Source organism: Limanda limanda, chromosome 6 (genome assembly GCF_963576545.1).
Source record: "Limanda limanda chromosome 6, fLimLim1.1, whole genome shotgun sequence".
Taxonomy (NCBI): domain Eukaryota; kingdom Metazoa; phylum Chordata; class Actinopteri; order Pleuronectiformes; family Pleuronectidae; genus Limanda; species Limanda limanda.
Genome location: NC_083641.1, coordinates 8938007 through 8954275, shown reverse-complemented (window position 1 = coordinate 8954275; position 16269 = coordinate 8938007). Strand labels below are relative to the sequence as shown.

Genomic DNA, 16269 nt, shown 5'->3' with positions numbered 1-16269 from the left:
TCTTCTCTGCCACATCTGTCCAGTCTGGACTCACAAGCATATTTAACTTTTATAGTTCACATTATCATCATCACGACTTAATATAATATAAAAATAAATAAAGTTATTTCAACCCCCTGACTGTGTAAAATGGACACAAGCCTCTCTCCATTTGGGTTTTCTTCATGTATATTCCTCACGTTATCATATTATTTCAACAATTCAGTCCTGTTCATTTACAATTAAATCTGTTTTGTTGTTTCTTCCTGTGAGGAGGTAATGATTAAATGTTCCCTTTTGTATAAAATGAAAACATATTTTCTCAGGACGTGCCGTTCTGTTTTGGAAAAGGGAACTGTACTATAACTGTCAGCGCACGGCACAGAGTACTGTACATTTTGCTCGTACCTTCTATTATGAATAAAGTTGTTTTTTAAACAGGGAGTATAAATCGAGTCAGATTAGCTCCGCACTGTGGTTCTACTTTCCTTACTCCTAACGTCTTCTCCTTTCCTAACTCCTTACAGCTTCTCCTTCTAATCTCTCCTTGCATTATTGACACATTCCACCGGGCTCGAGGACTAGTGGTTAGGAGAGGAGACATTTTGGACTTTCTGAACGCACCTAAAAAGCAGATCAGTGTCAACCAGACAGCAGCCAATAGTGTCCTTGTGTTGGTGAATGGTGCGTCTGGAAACGCCCCCATCCTTCCTTGTGAACCAATAGGATCCAGCCTACCAACACGCGGTTTTGCGACATCGTTCTGCTGAAACTTCCCTGTGTGTTTACCTTCACTGTCACTTGTGTTCCGTAAACCAGGGACAATGTCTCTACGTGTGTTAGAGCTCATCTTCTTCTTCTACTTTGCCTCTCACATCCCCATCACGTTATTTATCGACTTGCAGGCTCTGCTCCCTGGACATGTGTACCCGCAGCAGGTAAGTAGACCAAGAACCATGTAATGTACCCGTGCTACCAGTGACTGATCGTTAAACAGGGACGGTGTGGTGTCAGTAACTCTTCTGCTATGTGGCACCTTCCGACCTGCAGCTCAAAGATCTTCTGACTTGGTATGCAGAGGAATATAAAGACCCCATGATGTTGGATCCTCCGGTCTGGTTCAAGTCCTTCATTTTCTGCGAGAGTCTGCTGCAAATTCCTTTCTTTCCCATCGCAGCGTATGCTTTCCTAAAAGGTCAGTAGGTTGTGTGAAATCTGCCTGGACTTTCTATTTCATATGTCTAGTAAATGCTACTTAGAAATACATGCACGAAATACATGCATTTCCTGAGTGCTGGAACACAGGGAGTGGTGAGTTAAACTCAACAACTCATAGACAGTTGTTCATCAAACTTGCTCACAGATGATTAACCTTTGTATCTTTAGTTGTAGTTTGTCTGATAAGAGAGAAGCCCTGTAGAAATAATGTGGTGTTATCCAACAGTTGCAAAGAACTGTGGGAGAGGTAAGAAGCCAGAAGCTGGAAAAATGATTCATTTTATCTTACAAGATATTCATATAATTTACCTACAATTCAGGTGTGTCTTTAACAATTATTATTATTACTTATTTTCACTTTAGAATTTCATAAAATTAGATTATTTTTGCTCTTGTACAGAAAATGTGATTGTTATCAGCAGTAGTCATTTGCTGCACATACAAAAACTTGTTCCAACAAGAAAATTGTGTGCACAAAATGTTTATCATGTGGGAACAAGTTATTATCTTGATATATTATCAAGATAGAAAAAATGTCCCCTGACAGGCCTTTTTCTCCTCCCTCAGCCACCTACTTTGAGATAGTAAAAAATGCTCCTCCTGTCAAATGTCATGACATTGAGTCTGTACGCAGCACAGTGGATTTGACATGAAGCCATCTAAGTGTGATTGAAGTGATGACTTTCAGTTTTGATTGAAGGGGTTTTACAGAAACATTACTTTATCTGGAAGGAATCATTGCCATGTTTATACATAGTTCCTCCATTTTCCAGCGGCTTAAAATAATTTAGAGAAACGAACATTATTCTAAATATAAGGACTATTTGTAATACATTGAGGAGAGCTGGCTGTAGTCCACGAGTGTCTGAAGTCATATGTTTCTTTTCAGGTGGCTGTAAGTGGATCAGGACTCCTGCCATCGTGTATTCCACACACGTGGCCACCACGCTGGTTCCGATCCTAGCCCACATCCTTTTCTATCAGTTCCCTATGAAGCCCCACCCAGGGCCCCAGACTGTGCAGGAGCGCTGGCTGCTGATCTCCATCTATGTTCCTTACCTGCTGGTGCCTGTGCTGCTGCTCCTCACCATGCTGCTGTCCCCCACATACAACTCCACCTCCAAGTCTGGGAATGCATCAGCCAAGACCAAGAAGAAGAACTGACGCATCAACATCGTCTGCCTCACTCTCAAATCAAAAGATATTTTTCTACATTTCTGAATGTACCGTTTATATGTGGTATGAATCGATCAGAGAAGCTGTGTTTTGTACTGTGGAACATGGATTAGAAAGAATGGGCCATTGTTAAAGCAGCCAAATATAAATTTAAAAGGATTGTGGTGGTGGATCCTGATTGTGGATGCCGCTGTCCGTGGTCTATGATTAAAACAAAACTGCTTGATATACAGTATGTCTACCCAGATACTCTTCTATTACTGACCATAACTCCTCAATTCATTTACTTTCCATTCTGCTGTGTAAATACTCTTGTTTTTCTGATGTTCTCCATTACACGTGGCATCTCTTGCTCTTCTGTCCGTCCTTGGAGACTTTTCTATGATCCTTTCCCCCTGTTAATAGGGTTTTCAATAGTTTGTCCTTACCCGTTTTCAGGTTTAAGGACAGAGGATGTCACACCTTATAATTTGTGAATATGGGCTATACAAATAAAATGTGATTGATGATTGAACGTGAAGAACTGAATCCTTTTTGTCCAGTAAGTCTAATTTGTTAAGATTAATAATGAGTCTGTATGAAATTGGGATATAACTGTAGACTCTAAAGGGTAAGTGTGTCATGGTGGCTCATTGAGCCCTGACGTTTGGCCAGTGACTCTAGAACCAAAAAAATATGAGTCAGCTGTCAGCAGCCGCTGTAGCCCACTAGTCAGTCAGTTCATGTCATTGGGTTGTACCTGAGAAAAATAAGCAGAGCTGTAAAATCTGTTTCCTGGTTAATCAAAGGTCCTCAGAAAGAAAAGAGACAATAACACTATTATTCAACGTTTACACCTTGTTACAATCACTGTCCAATAAACTAAAGTAAACTGATCTGAAAACGTTTACACGTATCACAACTCCATTAAAATCCCTGGCCAAATGTGATGGCCTGATGGAAATCTATTGCTTTAAGTTACTTTTTGCTTTGGATGGATAAATAATGTGTTCCTACTTTCCTCATACACAAATGTTAAATGGACTGCATTTATATAGTGTTTTTCGAGTCTTAATAACCACACAAAGCACTTTACACTAGAAGCCACATTCACCCATTCACACACATTAATACACTCCCTGCACAGCCGGCAGGATCTTCCCTAAGGACATTAGCACAGACTGGAGGAGATCAAACCTCCTCTGGCTATGTTGAAAACCCTCTCTACCTGGTCGAACAAATCACTGTAATAGACCTGTTCATTGTTAAAACTATTTGTGGGAAACCGTGTTAAAAGTCCATGTGAATTAAATACATTTATCCACTGTATAATGTGAGCCTTGTGTTAAGATGGAAATATCCATCAGACACAGTGTAGATGACTATAGGTCTTCAAGTTGTAAGATCTTGTAGCTTCTATTCATTTTGTACTGTTCTAGGAGGGTTCCTTGTGTTGCTCTACAGTAGCTGACGAGTGCTAATATTCTACAACTCTTATGTTAAGCTCCTTTTTCACCACAGACGTATTGACAGTGTAATAACATTAACGGTTCTCAAATCTGTCATCTGAAGCAGCTCGGAGAAATTCATCCTGCTCACCAGTGTTACTTGCAGCAAGGTCAGGCAGGGTCAAAGGGCCTGTGTGTCTTCCCTCCTGCCTGTCTCTCTCTCCATCCCCTGTCTCTCTCTCAGGTGCCCCTGTTGCTGTTGCTGCTGCTGATGATGATGGCTTCCATTTGTGTAGTTTGAGCTGCTGCGTTGGTTCAGCCTATCACAACCCAGGGCTCCAGAATAAAGGGAGCAAGCCCTCAGGGTTCAGGGTCTTTTTGACTCAGTCTCAGATCTGTTGTGATGCTGTTTTGCTGTTTGCTATTTGTATGGTTTGTGGTGGGAGGTTTGTTTGAACATTAGGTAAGCCGGGGTTCCCTAAACTCTTTTGCACTGACAGAGTCACCTGTACAGACACACTTGGTGTCACCTGTGTATTTTGGAGATCTGCACCTTTAGAGTAGTTAGTTAGGCATTTTGCTGGTTTTATTTTAAGAATAGACAGATCAGGTCGTATTTTGTTATATTAATTTCAATTTCTTTGACACCAACCTTGTTGTACAACCTTCCATTTGTTTAACCACACACTAAAAACTTTTGTCACGTACAGATTTTAACTTTATTATTTTGGTTTCTCTTTATTTGTCTCTTTTTAACAAAAAATAGGGACGAACAACCAAAAATAGCCAATATTGTGTTTATGTAAAAAAGGGTTTTCTTCAGTGTTGTACTTTGACAAAAATGTCCCCTCACCTTCCCTGAACTTTGCATAAGAGCACATGATTTGGCAGTACTCAGCATAAATGCACGGCCCTTACTATCGCATGGACTTTCATATTGCAAAGTGACGAAGTTCAATTTCAGTTGGCAATGTAAATGCAGCTCTTAAAAATTATTTTACAGGCTGTACTGCTAATTTCAAGAGGTTAAAGGTCATGTATCAAATTATGCAGTACATACCAACAATGTATTCACCCTCACTGGGGATTAAATTGGTTTTTTTGAGGTGTGGGAAACCCTTGTTTAAATATTCTATTTTTAAATTAGTTATATGAGTTATATATTAGTATATATTATACTGGTTATATTAGCTATATAAAATAAGCACGTACCCATTTAATTTGACTTAAAAAAGGGTAAATGTAAAAAATGTCATGTGGTATTTTTATGTATTTATTTGTACCTGTGTCACTCTCACATCTGTCATACTTCGGTCACACATGTATCATACAGTTACTGTCTGCCAATGTCTCTTTGAAATCCACAGTGACTGGGCTTGAACCATTCAGTCTATGGCTTGAACACGTGTATGTGTCTCACAATACAGGCATTGTTATATATGTTTAGGACATAAGTGTACTGCAAGTTATGTTTGCAGCCATCAGGGGGCGTAAGATTCTAGACAGCGTATAGTCTGTGGACAACAACAAGCCTGATTTATACATACATGTGCAATTTAGTTATTATTTATCCGCAGCCAAATTACTGTGCTTACTCTGAATAATTTCTGTGACAATCATGTAGTACAATATAATTTTACATCTTCATAAATATAATTGGATTTCCTCCGGTTTCACCTCAGCTCTCTTTGTTGTAAATGCTTAGAATGTTGATAAACACGAGTATGATACAGTGTATGTCTCAGAGGTTCTCAGATACTTTAATGTAACATGCAAACAAAACCCACTTTAAATCTATTTCTATATGTTTGATTTAAATACAAGTCAAACTACAACGGTCTTGGGATCCCTAGTGAACTGCGCACACGACAAACATTTGATATTTTCATAAAAAGCGCATATAATTGGGAAAAACATCCCGATTATTTCAATTAGGCCACTTAAAAAAAAACTAAAAAACAAACACGACTTTGTCAAGCGACGTTTAAAGCTTCAGGAGGCGGACTAGCCCTTGCAGCGGAAGGAATGGTGTACATCTGGCCTGCGCGGAGGGATAGAGGTATAAAGAGGGAACCCGGTGGTGGGTCTCAGTATTGTTTGAGACAGCAGCGGAGGAGGAGCTGCGGAGTCATATGAGGAGATAGAGCTGTCCACTCATCTCCACTCGTTCTATCAGCAGCAGCTCGCAGGCGGACGTGGAAGAGACAGACAGCGAAGAGACAGACAGTGAAGAGACAGACAGTGAAGGAGACAGCTGCTCTCACGTCCGCTTCATCCCAGAGGAGGAGTTAATGTTCACGTTGAGACGCACTGAGGAAACCGTGTCTTCTGGAGGACAGAGATGTGTCTCATGGACTCGGACGTCTCGTTGAAGAAGACACACAATGAGGACTAACGCCGTCAGACAAGTGTTGACATTCGTGTTGACATTCCTGTTGCGTCCTTGTCATTAATGCTAGCACTAGCCTCCTGCTAACATCTGGCTGTAACGCGAATGTGTCGGTTCAGAGCCGTTGGAATTAGTCAGTGTTACACAACCTGCTAACGTCATTGACCCTATTATTGTTAGCATGTCCGCAGAGACTTGCTAACTAGACATGGGCTATGTCCATAGCTGTAGCCACAGGGTATCATCAGAGTCAGGCTAGCTCGGTGTCTGCTTCACTGTTGTCACGGTCATGTCCAGCAGGCTTGGCATCATGTAGACTGTCCCTGTGAACAGCTCCGGTGACTGGTGCCACTCCGTGTTGGTGAGCGAAGCTGAATCGCAGCTTTCCCACTGGGTCAAACACTGACAGCTGGCACGGTCGAAGCTAAGCTCAGAATCGTTGCTAGTCATGCCCAAAGCCGTCTGGTCTGTGTGACAACACAAACATCCCGACCCACTCAGAGGGCAAGTGAATGCACCATGTCCTGACTGCATCTCTTATTTATGCAATAAGCCACATCAGAGCTACTCGACATGGAATAACTCGCTGTGCACGAAGCAGCATCGCCAGGACCGAGCGGATCATCTGCTCCAGGACTGGTTTGGGAAGAGGAGAGGCTGTTTACCAGTGCCCAGCATCAGCTGGACCATCGGCCCATCACAATGGAGACGGTGGGAGATTTTGAGTACAGCAGAAAAGACCTGGTTGGTCATGGAGCGTTTGCTGTGGTGTTCAAAGGAAGACACAGGAAGGTAAAGAAATGGCTCGGCTGCACAGTGTTTTCTTCTTTTGTTTCCATCTTCTCTTCTCGCAGGAAATACAGGGGGCAGGTTGGCAGCTTCGTTTGTAAATCTGGGTCATTCAGTGGCAGTGCAGAGTGCTGTTCTGCAGCACTGTATGTGGGCTGTCACCATTTTTAGGGTGGTGATATCCGCTGCCACTTTAATAACTGAACGTCTAGATGCAGTGTGATGTCATGTGCAGGACAGAGCCGTGACAGCGGATTGCATCTGCCTGGTGTTAGCTGTGTAAGTTGTATGTGATTTGGTTCATTCATGAAACGGATGAGTCAGGCACCACTGAATGACCTGCTGACGTACTGAGGCAGGAGGGAGGATGAGGTGCAGTGTTTTTCCTTTGCCATTTTTAAAGGATACAAGCCATCCTTATGTAAGAGCTGCACGATGTTCATTCACACTGAAGCCATACAACCAATGACTCTCAGTGTGTAATGCTCAGACATGGAATTCGATGTTTACATTTGAGTTGTGTGTTATTTTCTGTCACAGGACACTAGGATAGTTAGTTTGTGTGTGTGTGTGACATAGATGCAGGAGGTGACATCATGTTGCCCCCATTACTACTGGTGTGTAACAGATGGTCCTGAATTGCTCAGGGACGTTAGAGCTTCCCCCCCACCCCCGCTTCCAGGGCAACTTCTGTCTATATTTCTATGAATTCAGAAAATAACTGGGAGCCTGGATACTGAACTGAAAGGACCCAATGAAAACAGTGACTCTTGCTTACATGAGCACAGCTTCACTGGAACATGTGCACATGTAACAACACATCACATGTGGACATGCAACAACACATCACATGTGCACATGTTACAACACATCACATGTGCACATCTTACAACACATAACCCTGTGGTATTTAAAACAGATGAGGCATGTGATCATGATCAAGTCCTATCATCTGCATGACCTCAACATATTAAGCTCCACCTTGGAGGAATACACATGTTAGTGCCACCTGCATCGATGACTTCATTGCTCAGGCAGTGCTTGTATGGGCTCTAGTTACGCTGTTATATCAAGTTATTATTAATATGCATAGGCTCATCAGAGAAGAGGTAGGACAATCGGCTAATAGCGTCAGCAGCTGTGTATTTGACATTGTTATGTAACTATCCAAAACCCCTATTTAATAACCACAACCAAACAAAAAGAAACAAAACTCTAAAGTGTAAATAACAATTGTATCAGAATCCAATTAATTTAAATCAAGCAGACAGACGTGCTCCTCTACATGTCTGCTAAAACCTTCTCAGAGACCGGCAGCATCATGGCCCAGCAGTGACCAAGTGAGCATGTGTCTAAAATGTATTCTGCTGGAAGAATAGAGAATTAAAAGGACCGCAACTGCCATTTAGACTTATCAATCTCATTGATCAATTGTCAATTGATATAAAGTTGAATGTATAAAAGTGAAAACCATGCTCATGAAGATGCTTGTTATTTTGTTTGACCAGCAGATCATAAGCAAAAGTTATAATTATTAAACTGATATAAGCTGCTGTAATGTCATGTGAAGCATGTCAATTTAAGATATGTTAAACCCCCCTGACCAGATTGATACCAGTGAGATTATTTGTTTATGGTTAAGTGATTTCTTTGCAAGTAGAAAGAAGGAATAACAATAATTGATCAAACATCATCAAACACCATTTCTCTTTACTTGCATGTCTGATTTTCATGAAATTGAATGAGTTCTTTGGCCATTAACTATCCCAAAATAAATAAATTTCTGTTTAATTAGATTAAAAAGTCCGAAGTGTCCTTGGGCAAGATACTGAAGCCCTAAAATGGCCCTCATAGATGTTGAATGCACTAATTGTAAGCTGCTTTGGATAAAAGCGTCTGCCAAATGACATGACATCTTCCTTTTTCAATGTCACAGTGTCTTTCTTTACAGGATATAATGACAGTGTGGACAGATGATATAGGTGTTAAGATAGCAACTGATGTATAGAGAAATAACTAATAGATGTTGTGTTAATACTCCAAAGTCTCTGCCATCCACACCTGTCACCCCCAGCAGTACTTGATGGGCCAGCAGGTTCACTTTCTATTGATTGTGACCCATTTTTTCTATGGGTGTGTTTTGGCAGCTCAGTCACAGTTGGCTGAACAGGTTGCCAGTGAGCCGGGGATGGATGCCACTCTGCTGGCCGTGTATTACGCCAGCCTCTAGGGCGGTGTGCACCCGCAGAACAAGAACATCTCCTATTAACCTAGATTCATGTGGAAAGCATGTCGCTTTATTCACACAATTCCTTCAATGGTTGTCAACTTCATTTGATTGACTTGTGTTTTTTCTTAAAGGCATAGAAGCAGTCTAGTACTCTGCTGGATTGATTGCTGTGTCCCTAGTTGGATGTTTGCATGTGCAGCACATGTCCTGAGTGCCTTTCAGCTCACATGAGCTCCATAAGTCTTTTTATACCTGCTCCAGGAGCTCAACTGAAAATAGCTTCCCAGAGAAAAAATAGGTCCCTCTCCTCGAACTTAAATTTTAGCGTAAGCAGGCTGGCTACTGCCCTATCTGTCATTTGAGTACCTCGTCATTCAGCATGTCATTCAGAGCAAAAGTGACCTGGTGTTACTGTGACAGCTCAAATTTCTTCCATCCTGCGAAGCCATCCCTTAAACATTGATGCTGACAATACAGTTTATATCAACACAGCTTGCCTTTAAGTACACAAATATATTCATGTATATTTATCCACTTATGTCAAATTATTTAAAAAAGGTACACTAAGTAGGGCTCTGCAATATGGTTAGAAACCAACATTATATGAATACTTCTGAATATGAGTTTCTTTTAATCATGTCTTGCAAAATCACGTTGACTATAAAATGACTCATTTTATTAGATTTAGCTGGTTACACAATGCACAATTGTGTAATATTAAAAAACTGCCACATGAGGAAAGCCAAAAAAATGGCAGAGATAACAATTTTACTTATTATCATTTCCCTGAACAGCCCAGAATGAGGACAGTCAACAATTCTAGTCTGATTTATTCATCATCAACTACAGTAGTTGGCTTATGACCGGGTTTAATGAGACCTGATTCCAGCTTCCTTAAAACAAGTATTAGCTACTTTTGTTTTGCTTCTAATGTTTTAAGCATTTTAACATCTTCTGCTAGATTGATAAGTAAGTTGTAGCAGTTGTGTTCATTTACACAAAGGCCTTTTTAAAGGGCACGAAAAGTAAGCAGAGATGGTATTTCACACAGCGAATATCTCATGTTTAATTAATGTAACTTCGATTTTCTACTACTACTAAACGAAAACGTTAACGATTTATCATATATTATCAACATATAGCACTCCCTTTCTCTCTTTTAAAAACTTAACCCTTTATTGCAGATGACTTCTAACTGACTTATGTACTTTTATCAGATTACATCATACACCAGTAATTCTGCTTCTGCTTTTAAGTATTGGACATTTATATTTACTCTAGTAAAAGTGGTCCTCAGACAAGGGGAAGCTGCTGCACCAGAGCCAAAGAAGCACTTTTTAAAAATTTTATTGGAGGTTAAATTAAAAAATAATCGGATAAAAAAAAAAGAGGTTAATTTCTGGCAGCAAGTTCATGCTCTTCCGTTAGTGGTTGTTGAATGCTAATTCTGACAAATGTAGAAAATTACAAAAATATGTAGGAATAGATGGGTGGCTGTACCAAAGACTTAATTGGTCAGTGTTAAGAGTAATAAGACTCTTATGGTTTGGCTCATGAGACATACTGAGCGTTGTTGAATAACTTGAAAATAATGGTTCAGGAGGAATACATATATGAAGTGTATGTGTCACATTATAAAAAATTTTGGTTTATCACGTTTTTCTTTTGATACAACATAAATGAAAACTGAGTGCTGGGAGTCAGTTAATGTCAGACAAAACCCATGTACTGCATTTTAATCTGTTACCTTTTTGTCCTGCTCTCTGTTCTACAGAAGACCGATTGGGAGGTAGCCATTAAGTGCATTAATAAAAAGAACCTGTCCAAGTCCCAGATCCTTCTTGGCAAGGAAATCAAGATCCTGAAGGTGAGCATGATCGCCTCTCACTTATCTCCTCTGTGTTCTTACGGAATGATTTGACATTGACCTTGTGTGAGTCAGCACCTTTGACAGAGATGAGCCTTGACTTCCCTGATAGACATATCATTGGCAGGGATCCCATTAGCGGCTGTAGCCAAAATTGATGCTCTTACTAATCCATTTTGTTTTTGACTCTGTTTTATCTCAGGAGCTGCAGCATGAAAACATTGTGGCACTTTACGATGTCCAGGTACGATTCTTATCTTTTTTGCAATGAATGAAAGTTTACCAAGAGCATCCCTCTTTATTAGGAACACCAGTAAACCTTATTCATGCAATTATCCATTATGACAATCAACCAGGAGCAATACAATGTATAAATCCTGTAGAAAAGGAGCTTTAGAAAATGTTCATATCAAAGATCACAAAGATGAAAAATGTGATCTCAGTGACTTTTATTGTGGTTTGACTGTTTTTGTCTATGGTCCAGGCTGCTGCTGGTGATGTGATAGTGTGGTAAATGTTTTCTTGACTCACTTTGGGCCTTAAAGGGATAGTTCACCCAAAAATTCAAATTCACTCAGTATCTACTCACCACTATGCCGATGGAGGGGTGGGTAAAGTTTTTGAGTCCATAAAACACTTTAGCAGTCTCACGTGTTGCAGCAGAATCCAATACAATTGAAGTAACTAGTGACCAAATCTTCTGACATGATAAAACAACAGAAAAAACAAAACATGCCTCCGGTCGTTATCAATTCCAACGGTCCCTGGATGCACCTCGTCGGAAGATATCAGTGAAAAACCAGGCTGAGATGATGTGATGCACTCATGTCAACTTCTCAGAGGAAATTTCAACTTCTTGTTTAATCCACGATACGGCTGTTTGAGAGCAAAACTACCCAGTAGAAGTATGGTGTTCCTAATACCATGCTAGGTGAGTGTACATTATGCAGACCATGAACACTGAGTGCTATACTTAGGCTTTTTCATTGTACAGTACAAAAGGCATTGGTCATATGTGGTCATGTGACTAACTGCTTTATAGTAACTGTTCAGTCAAATATGTTATCATGAGTAGGGATGGGTATCGTTTGGTTTTTATCCGATACCGGTTCCTAACCGATACTTTTAAAACGATACCGGTGCCTAAACGGTGCCGGAACCGATACTTTTTTCAAAAAATCGCACAAAACGATGCTTGACTAAGAAAGGCTTTTTTATTGCCAAATATATTAACTGTTTAAAGTAGATTATAAATATAAATAAATACAAAACCCTTTTTAACTTAAAACTATGAATAACATACGAACTGTTAACAAAAGTTTACACTATATTTAAATAAATAAAAATAAATACAAAACACACACACTCTGACTCGTGACTCTGACTTCGATGCCTGAGCCAAATAAAGACTGAGGGTCGCTTTTCCATCACTCAGAGACCCCCGTGTCTCCGCGGCTGGGGCTGTCGCAGGGAGGCTTCGGCCCCCCGCCTTCGTCCCCCTAAAATGCGGTCGCTTTTATGAAACATGTCTCGCCGTGGTCTTCGCTCCTCCCGCCCCGAGCCTTTGCAAGCCGACCCGGAGCCCGCGGCGCACCGCCACGGAGGAGATGCGCCCGGCGGGGCCAGCCAGCGCCGGGGAGAGGTCCCCCCTCTCCCACCTGCACTGGAGCCCTGACGCACGCGGGGCGCGGGCAGCGCGGGGACAAGAGTTTGTCCACCGGGAGCCGGGGGTCCCCGGTGGCCCGGCGGGAGCCGCCGCTTCCCGTGAAGGAAGGAGCGGAAGTGTGAGGAGGCGGGACGAGCGGAGACCTCAGTCTTCAATTGGCTCAGGAACCGAAATGAGGCACCGAAATCTCCGTTGCATTTCGGTCCGGGTAGGTACCGGTTGTATTGGAACCGGTTCCATATTGGAACCGGTTCTCGGTACCCAACCCTAATCATGAGGCATGACTTCTTAAAATAGTCTGCCTTCCAAACTGTCCCTCCACAACCGAGAGGATTTAAAACTGCAATTTAAAGCATTTCTACGTCAGCCAAACAAACCACTTTGAAGGGTTTTGCCAAACTGTGACACCTGTTGAAAGCATGATGTCTGCTGCCCTTAGAAGGGACCCACATTCACATGTTATATGAGCACAACCACAGCTCAAATCCACTATGTCTTCTGATTAGGAGCTCAGCATCTAGCAGAGTTCCATTTTGAACACTAACACACAATACTTGAGGCAGAATTCTAGTCTGTGTTTTTTTAAAGCTTACTGTCTTCGGCATTTATCTCTGGTCCTGGTGCTATTGTTGTAGTGCTTAAGTGATGGTTTGTTGATTTTTGGACTGTTGGTAGGCATTTTGTGCGGATTTAAGTTAATTTATGTACTAGTTTGCAGCTAAATTGGTTACACAGATGTTAATGTTTGTAGTTTTGTAGGAAACAGAGACTCTTAGCTGTTGGAGACACGTTGACCTGGTAATTGTGTTTCCACCACGTGAGCATACAAAAGGATGTCTAATGAGCTTCTTTAAATTGTTTTTCTATTTTGTCCTGACAAAGACATCCTTACCAGCAGATTGTGAAAATACAGATTTTAATATTATATTCTTTTTCATTCTAATGTGCCAAATTGGCTGTAAAAGCCCCACATTTGATTGCACTTCAACATAGAAATGGGATAAATGGGGAGTGAGGCAGAAACAGTTGATGTGATGATGAAGCACTTCCCACATGGTGGTGGTACTTCCTGTGTATGCATAAGCTTCCCCAAGGCCCTTCTGATCCGTCCATCCACCCTTCCACTTCTCCCCCCATGTCTACATCCCCTCACCAGTCCTGCAGATGTAATAAAGAGCACAGTCATCATAACGCAGTGGAACAGGTTGCTTTCATCAGTGACCAGACTTACAGAAACTTAGAGAATAAATGGGGTTTTAACAACTGGTTGTTTCTTGGTTAGGTGATTTGTATGCATTTCTGTTTTCAAAGAAACAGATTCACAACCTTAATATGAACACTAGACTGATTCAAATAAAATATACGACCCATGAAGTTTTGTATGTTATTGGAGATAGTACCAAAATGAAAACGTAGTGAGAATGTAAGGGCCAAAACAATAAGCCGGGCTCAGTTCAAAGGTAGTCAAATCCACCTGGAACGTCCTCCGATACCAGTTTCAGTCTATAAGATGGTCATTGTGTCAAATTAGACAATAACATTGCTACATAAGTTGTTGCTGTCACTTGGCCAAGACATATGACAGACTTTGGGGTTCGAAGCAATGTGTATGATACTGGCCAGCTTGTTTCTTGATGCGACCCAAAAAAGACAGGGTGACATTTTCTCAGTTTCTGACTCCTAGCTAGTAGCATTAGTTGAACCATGTCATCATTCTTCTCTTTCTTTGCAGTGTTTACTGTTGTGAACATGATAGAGACCGGTGCACCTATTGGTCAAGGTCACCCAACACACATAGTGGAAGTTAACATGCTAAAAACGATTACTTGTCATGTCTGGTGCCCATTTTTAATTCCTGTTTGGGTCTGCTTTTTATTGGGTTTATGTTGTTTGGTCTAAACCCAGCTTAATGCTCACTCATTAACCCATCATGTCTTGTTTGTTGATAAATCTATTTACATCAACCTTAAAGCATGTTCCAGATTCATGAGGGATTTGCGAAACCAGCAAAGACTAACTGTTCTGCTACCTTTGGGCTGAGCCAGGCTAGCTGTTTCCCACTGTGTTTATGCTAAGCTAAGCTATCCATTCTTTTGGGTTGGGATAAAATAATAGTGGCTGATTGTAAGAAAACTACTGTTGGTATTTTAATGTGTTGAGTTTTTCATGAATTTGTCTCAGGCATGATTGTTAAAATTTCATATCAGGGGACAATCAATAGTTGACTCAGTAATTGCTCATCATCACCCAACCTCAAACCACGGAACAATAATGACAGATGCTGAGATATTGCTGCGATCTTTGCTTTTATGCATTCTCAGTCCTTCAAAGCTCACTTTGTCAGTTTAGTGTATGATTTGAGTTAGTTCATCCATTTTCTTTGTGTGTGCCCTTATTTTGTTATCTGTCATCTCTGCCTCTGTTGTCTGTAACATTCACTGAGCTGGTCTAGTGCAGTTTTAGCCACAGAGTCTTCCTGTCCCTTGTTTCCCTCCCCCATATTGATCTGTCTGTTGGTAGCCAGTGTAATGGTGTCCATTTCCTCTTCAATAGATCTTGGAGTATTGCATCCCTATTGCAGTCCAACTGGGATCTGCCAGTTTTCTTTCAAGTTGTATGTCTTTTTTGTAATTTCCCCATTTTGCCTTTTGTCAACATGACTTCCTTCATCTGCCTCATCAGCAGTTGTTGTAGTTGTTGTTGTAATCATGTGCCATATGACTGGTCTTACCCAACAGAACAGGAAATGTATACAAAGTTGGTTGGTGCAAAAGTATAAAAGCCTATATTTATCAGAATTAGCAGAGATCTCTACGTGTTACTGTCATTTTGCATTCTCAGAGCTGCTTGCACATGTCAGTAGTAGCTAACATGATTCCAGTCGAGTAATTTGATAGATGGCAAAATTTAACCCAAATACCCAATTCATTTTCACTGTAGGGTTATGACAGTAAAACTTCAAATTATTTAAGATGCGACAAAGATATTTGAGTCATATCAAAGAGATTTTGTTCCTGTGGTTGTTGAATCAAATTATTTAGATTTGGTCTTGGAATAGTTTTGTCCTCTAATTAATTGTATTGTAGTATTTACAACCCGTAAAGCTAAAACCGAATCCTAGATTGCAATTTCTTCTGTGAATTTTCTCAAGCTCACACCACAGCTGACTGTGTCTGTTCACACTGCTCTGTGTGTATAGTGGCACTATACTCACTAGGCTGCATTGTGACGTGTGGACACTGAATAAACACTGAGTAGAACTGCTCATGTCCCTTTTGTATGTTTGACGTGATGTGTTAACACACCACCGTACTACCTCAGCACTTGTTGTGTTCTTTGCTCAATGCAGAAAAGAAAACAGTCAGTTCTTCCTCAGGACTTTTTACCTCTGTAGATTTTCATTGTATATCTGACTTCAACATAGTTGAATATGGTTAAGATATAAAGAATATTTTTCTGTATTAATATAGTTCGTGTGGCCATGACAGATTGCAGGTCCTTATTCACTGTAGTTTGTTGGAGCTCTGC

General features: G+C 40.8%; 2 protein-coding genes across 2 annotated transcripts in view; both read left to right on the top strand.

Annotated features, from left to right (window-relative positions):
• The first annotated feature begins 753 nt into the window (after nt 1-753).
• tmem97 (transmembrane protein 97) lies at nt 754-2887 on the top strand. The gene is made up of 3 exons (XM_061073030.1): nt 754-917; nt 1030-1174; nt 2087-2887. The coding sequence occupies exons 1-3, from the start codon at nt 804-806 to the stop codon at nt 2359-2361; spliced, it is 534 nt and encodes a 177-aa protein (XP_060929013.1). The 5' UTR covers nt 754-803; the 3' UTR covers nt 2362-2887.
• Nucleotides 2888-5907: 3020 nt separating this feature from the next.
• Nucleotides 5908-16269, top strand: part of ulk2 (unc-51 like autophagy activating kinase 2) — a 36706-nt gene continuing 26344 nt past the window's right edge. The window contains exons 1-3 of the mRNA XM_061073713.1: nt 5908-6981; nt 10983-11075; nt 11278-11319. Of these exons, the coding sequence (XP_060929696.1) occupies nt 6892-6981; nt 10983-11075; nt 11278-11319 (225 nt within the window). The 5' untranslated portion in view covers nt 5908-6891. The remainder of the gene's footprint in view (nt 6982-10982; nt 11076-11277; nt 11320-16269) is intronic.

What these genes read in the sequence shown, in the direction of transcription:
- tmem97 (XM_061073030.1), top strand. Translation starts at nt 804, where the DNA reads ATGTCTCTACGTGTGTTAGAGCTCATCTTCTTCTTCTACTTTGCCTCT. An exon ending in GACATGTGTACCCGCAGCAG is followed by an intron (nt 918 to 1,029) that starts GTAAGTAGACCA and finishes TCCGACCTGCAG; the next exon opens with CTCAAAGATCTTCTGACTTG. An exon ending in AGCGTATGCTTTCCTAAAAG is followed by an intron (nt 1,175 to 2,086) that starts GTCAGTAGGTTG and finishes GTTTCTTTTCAG; the next exon opens with GTGGCTGTAAGTGGATCAGG.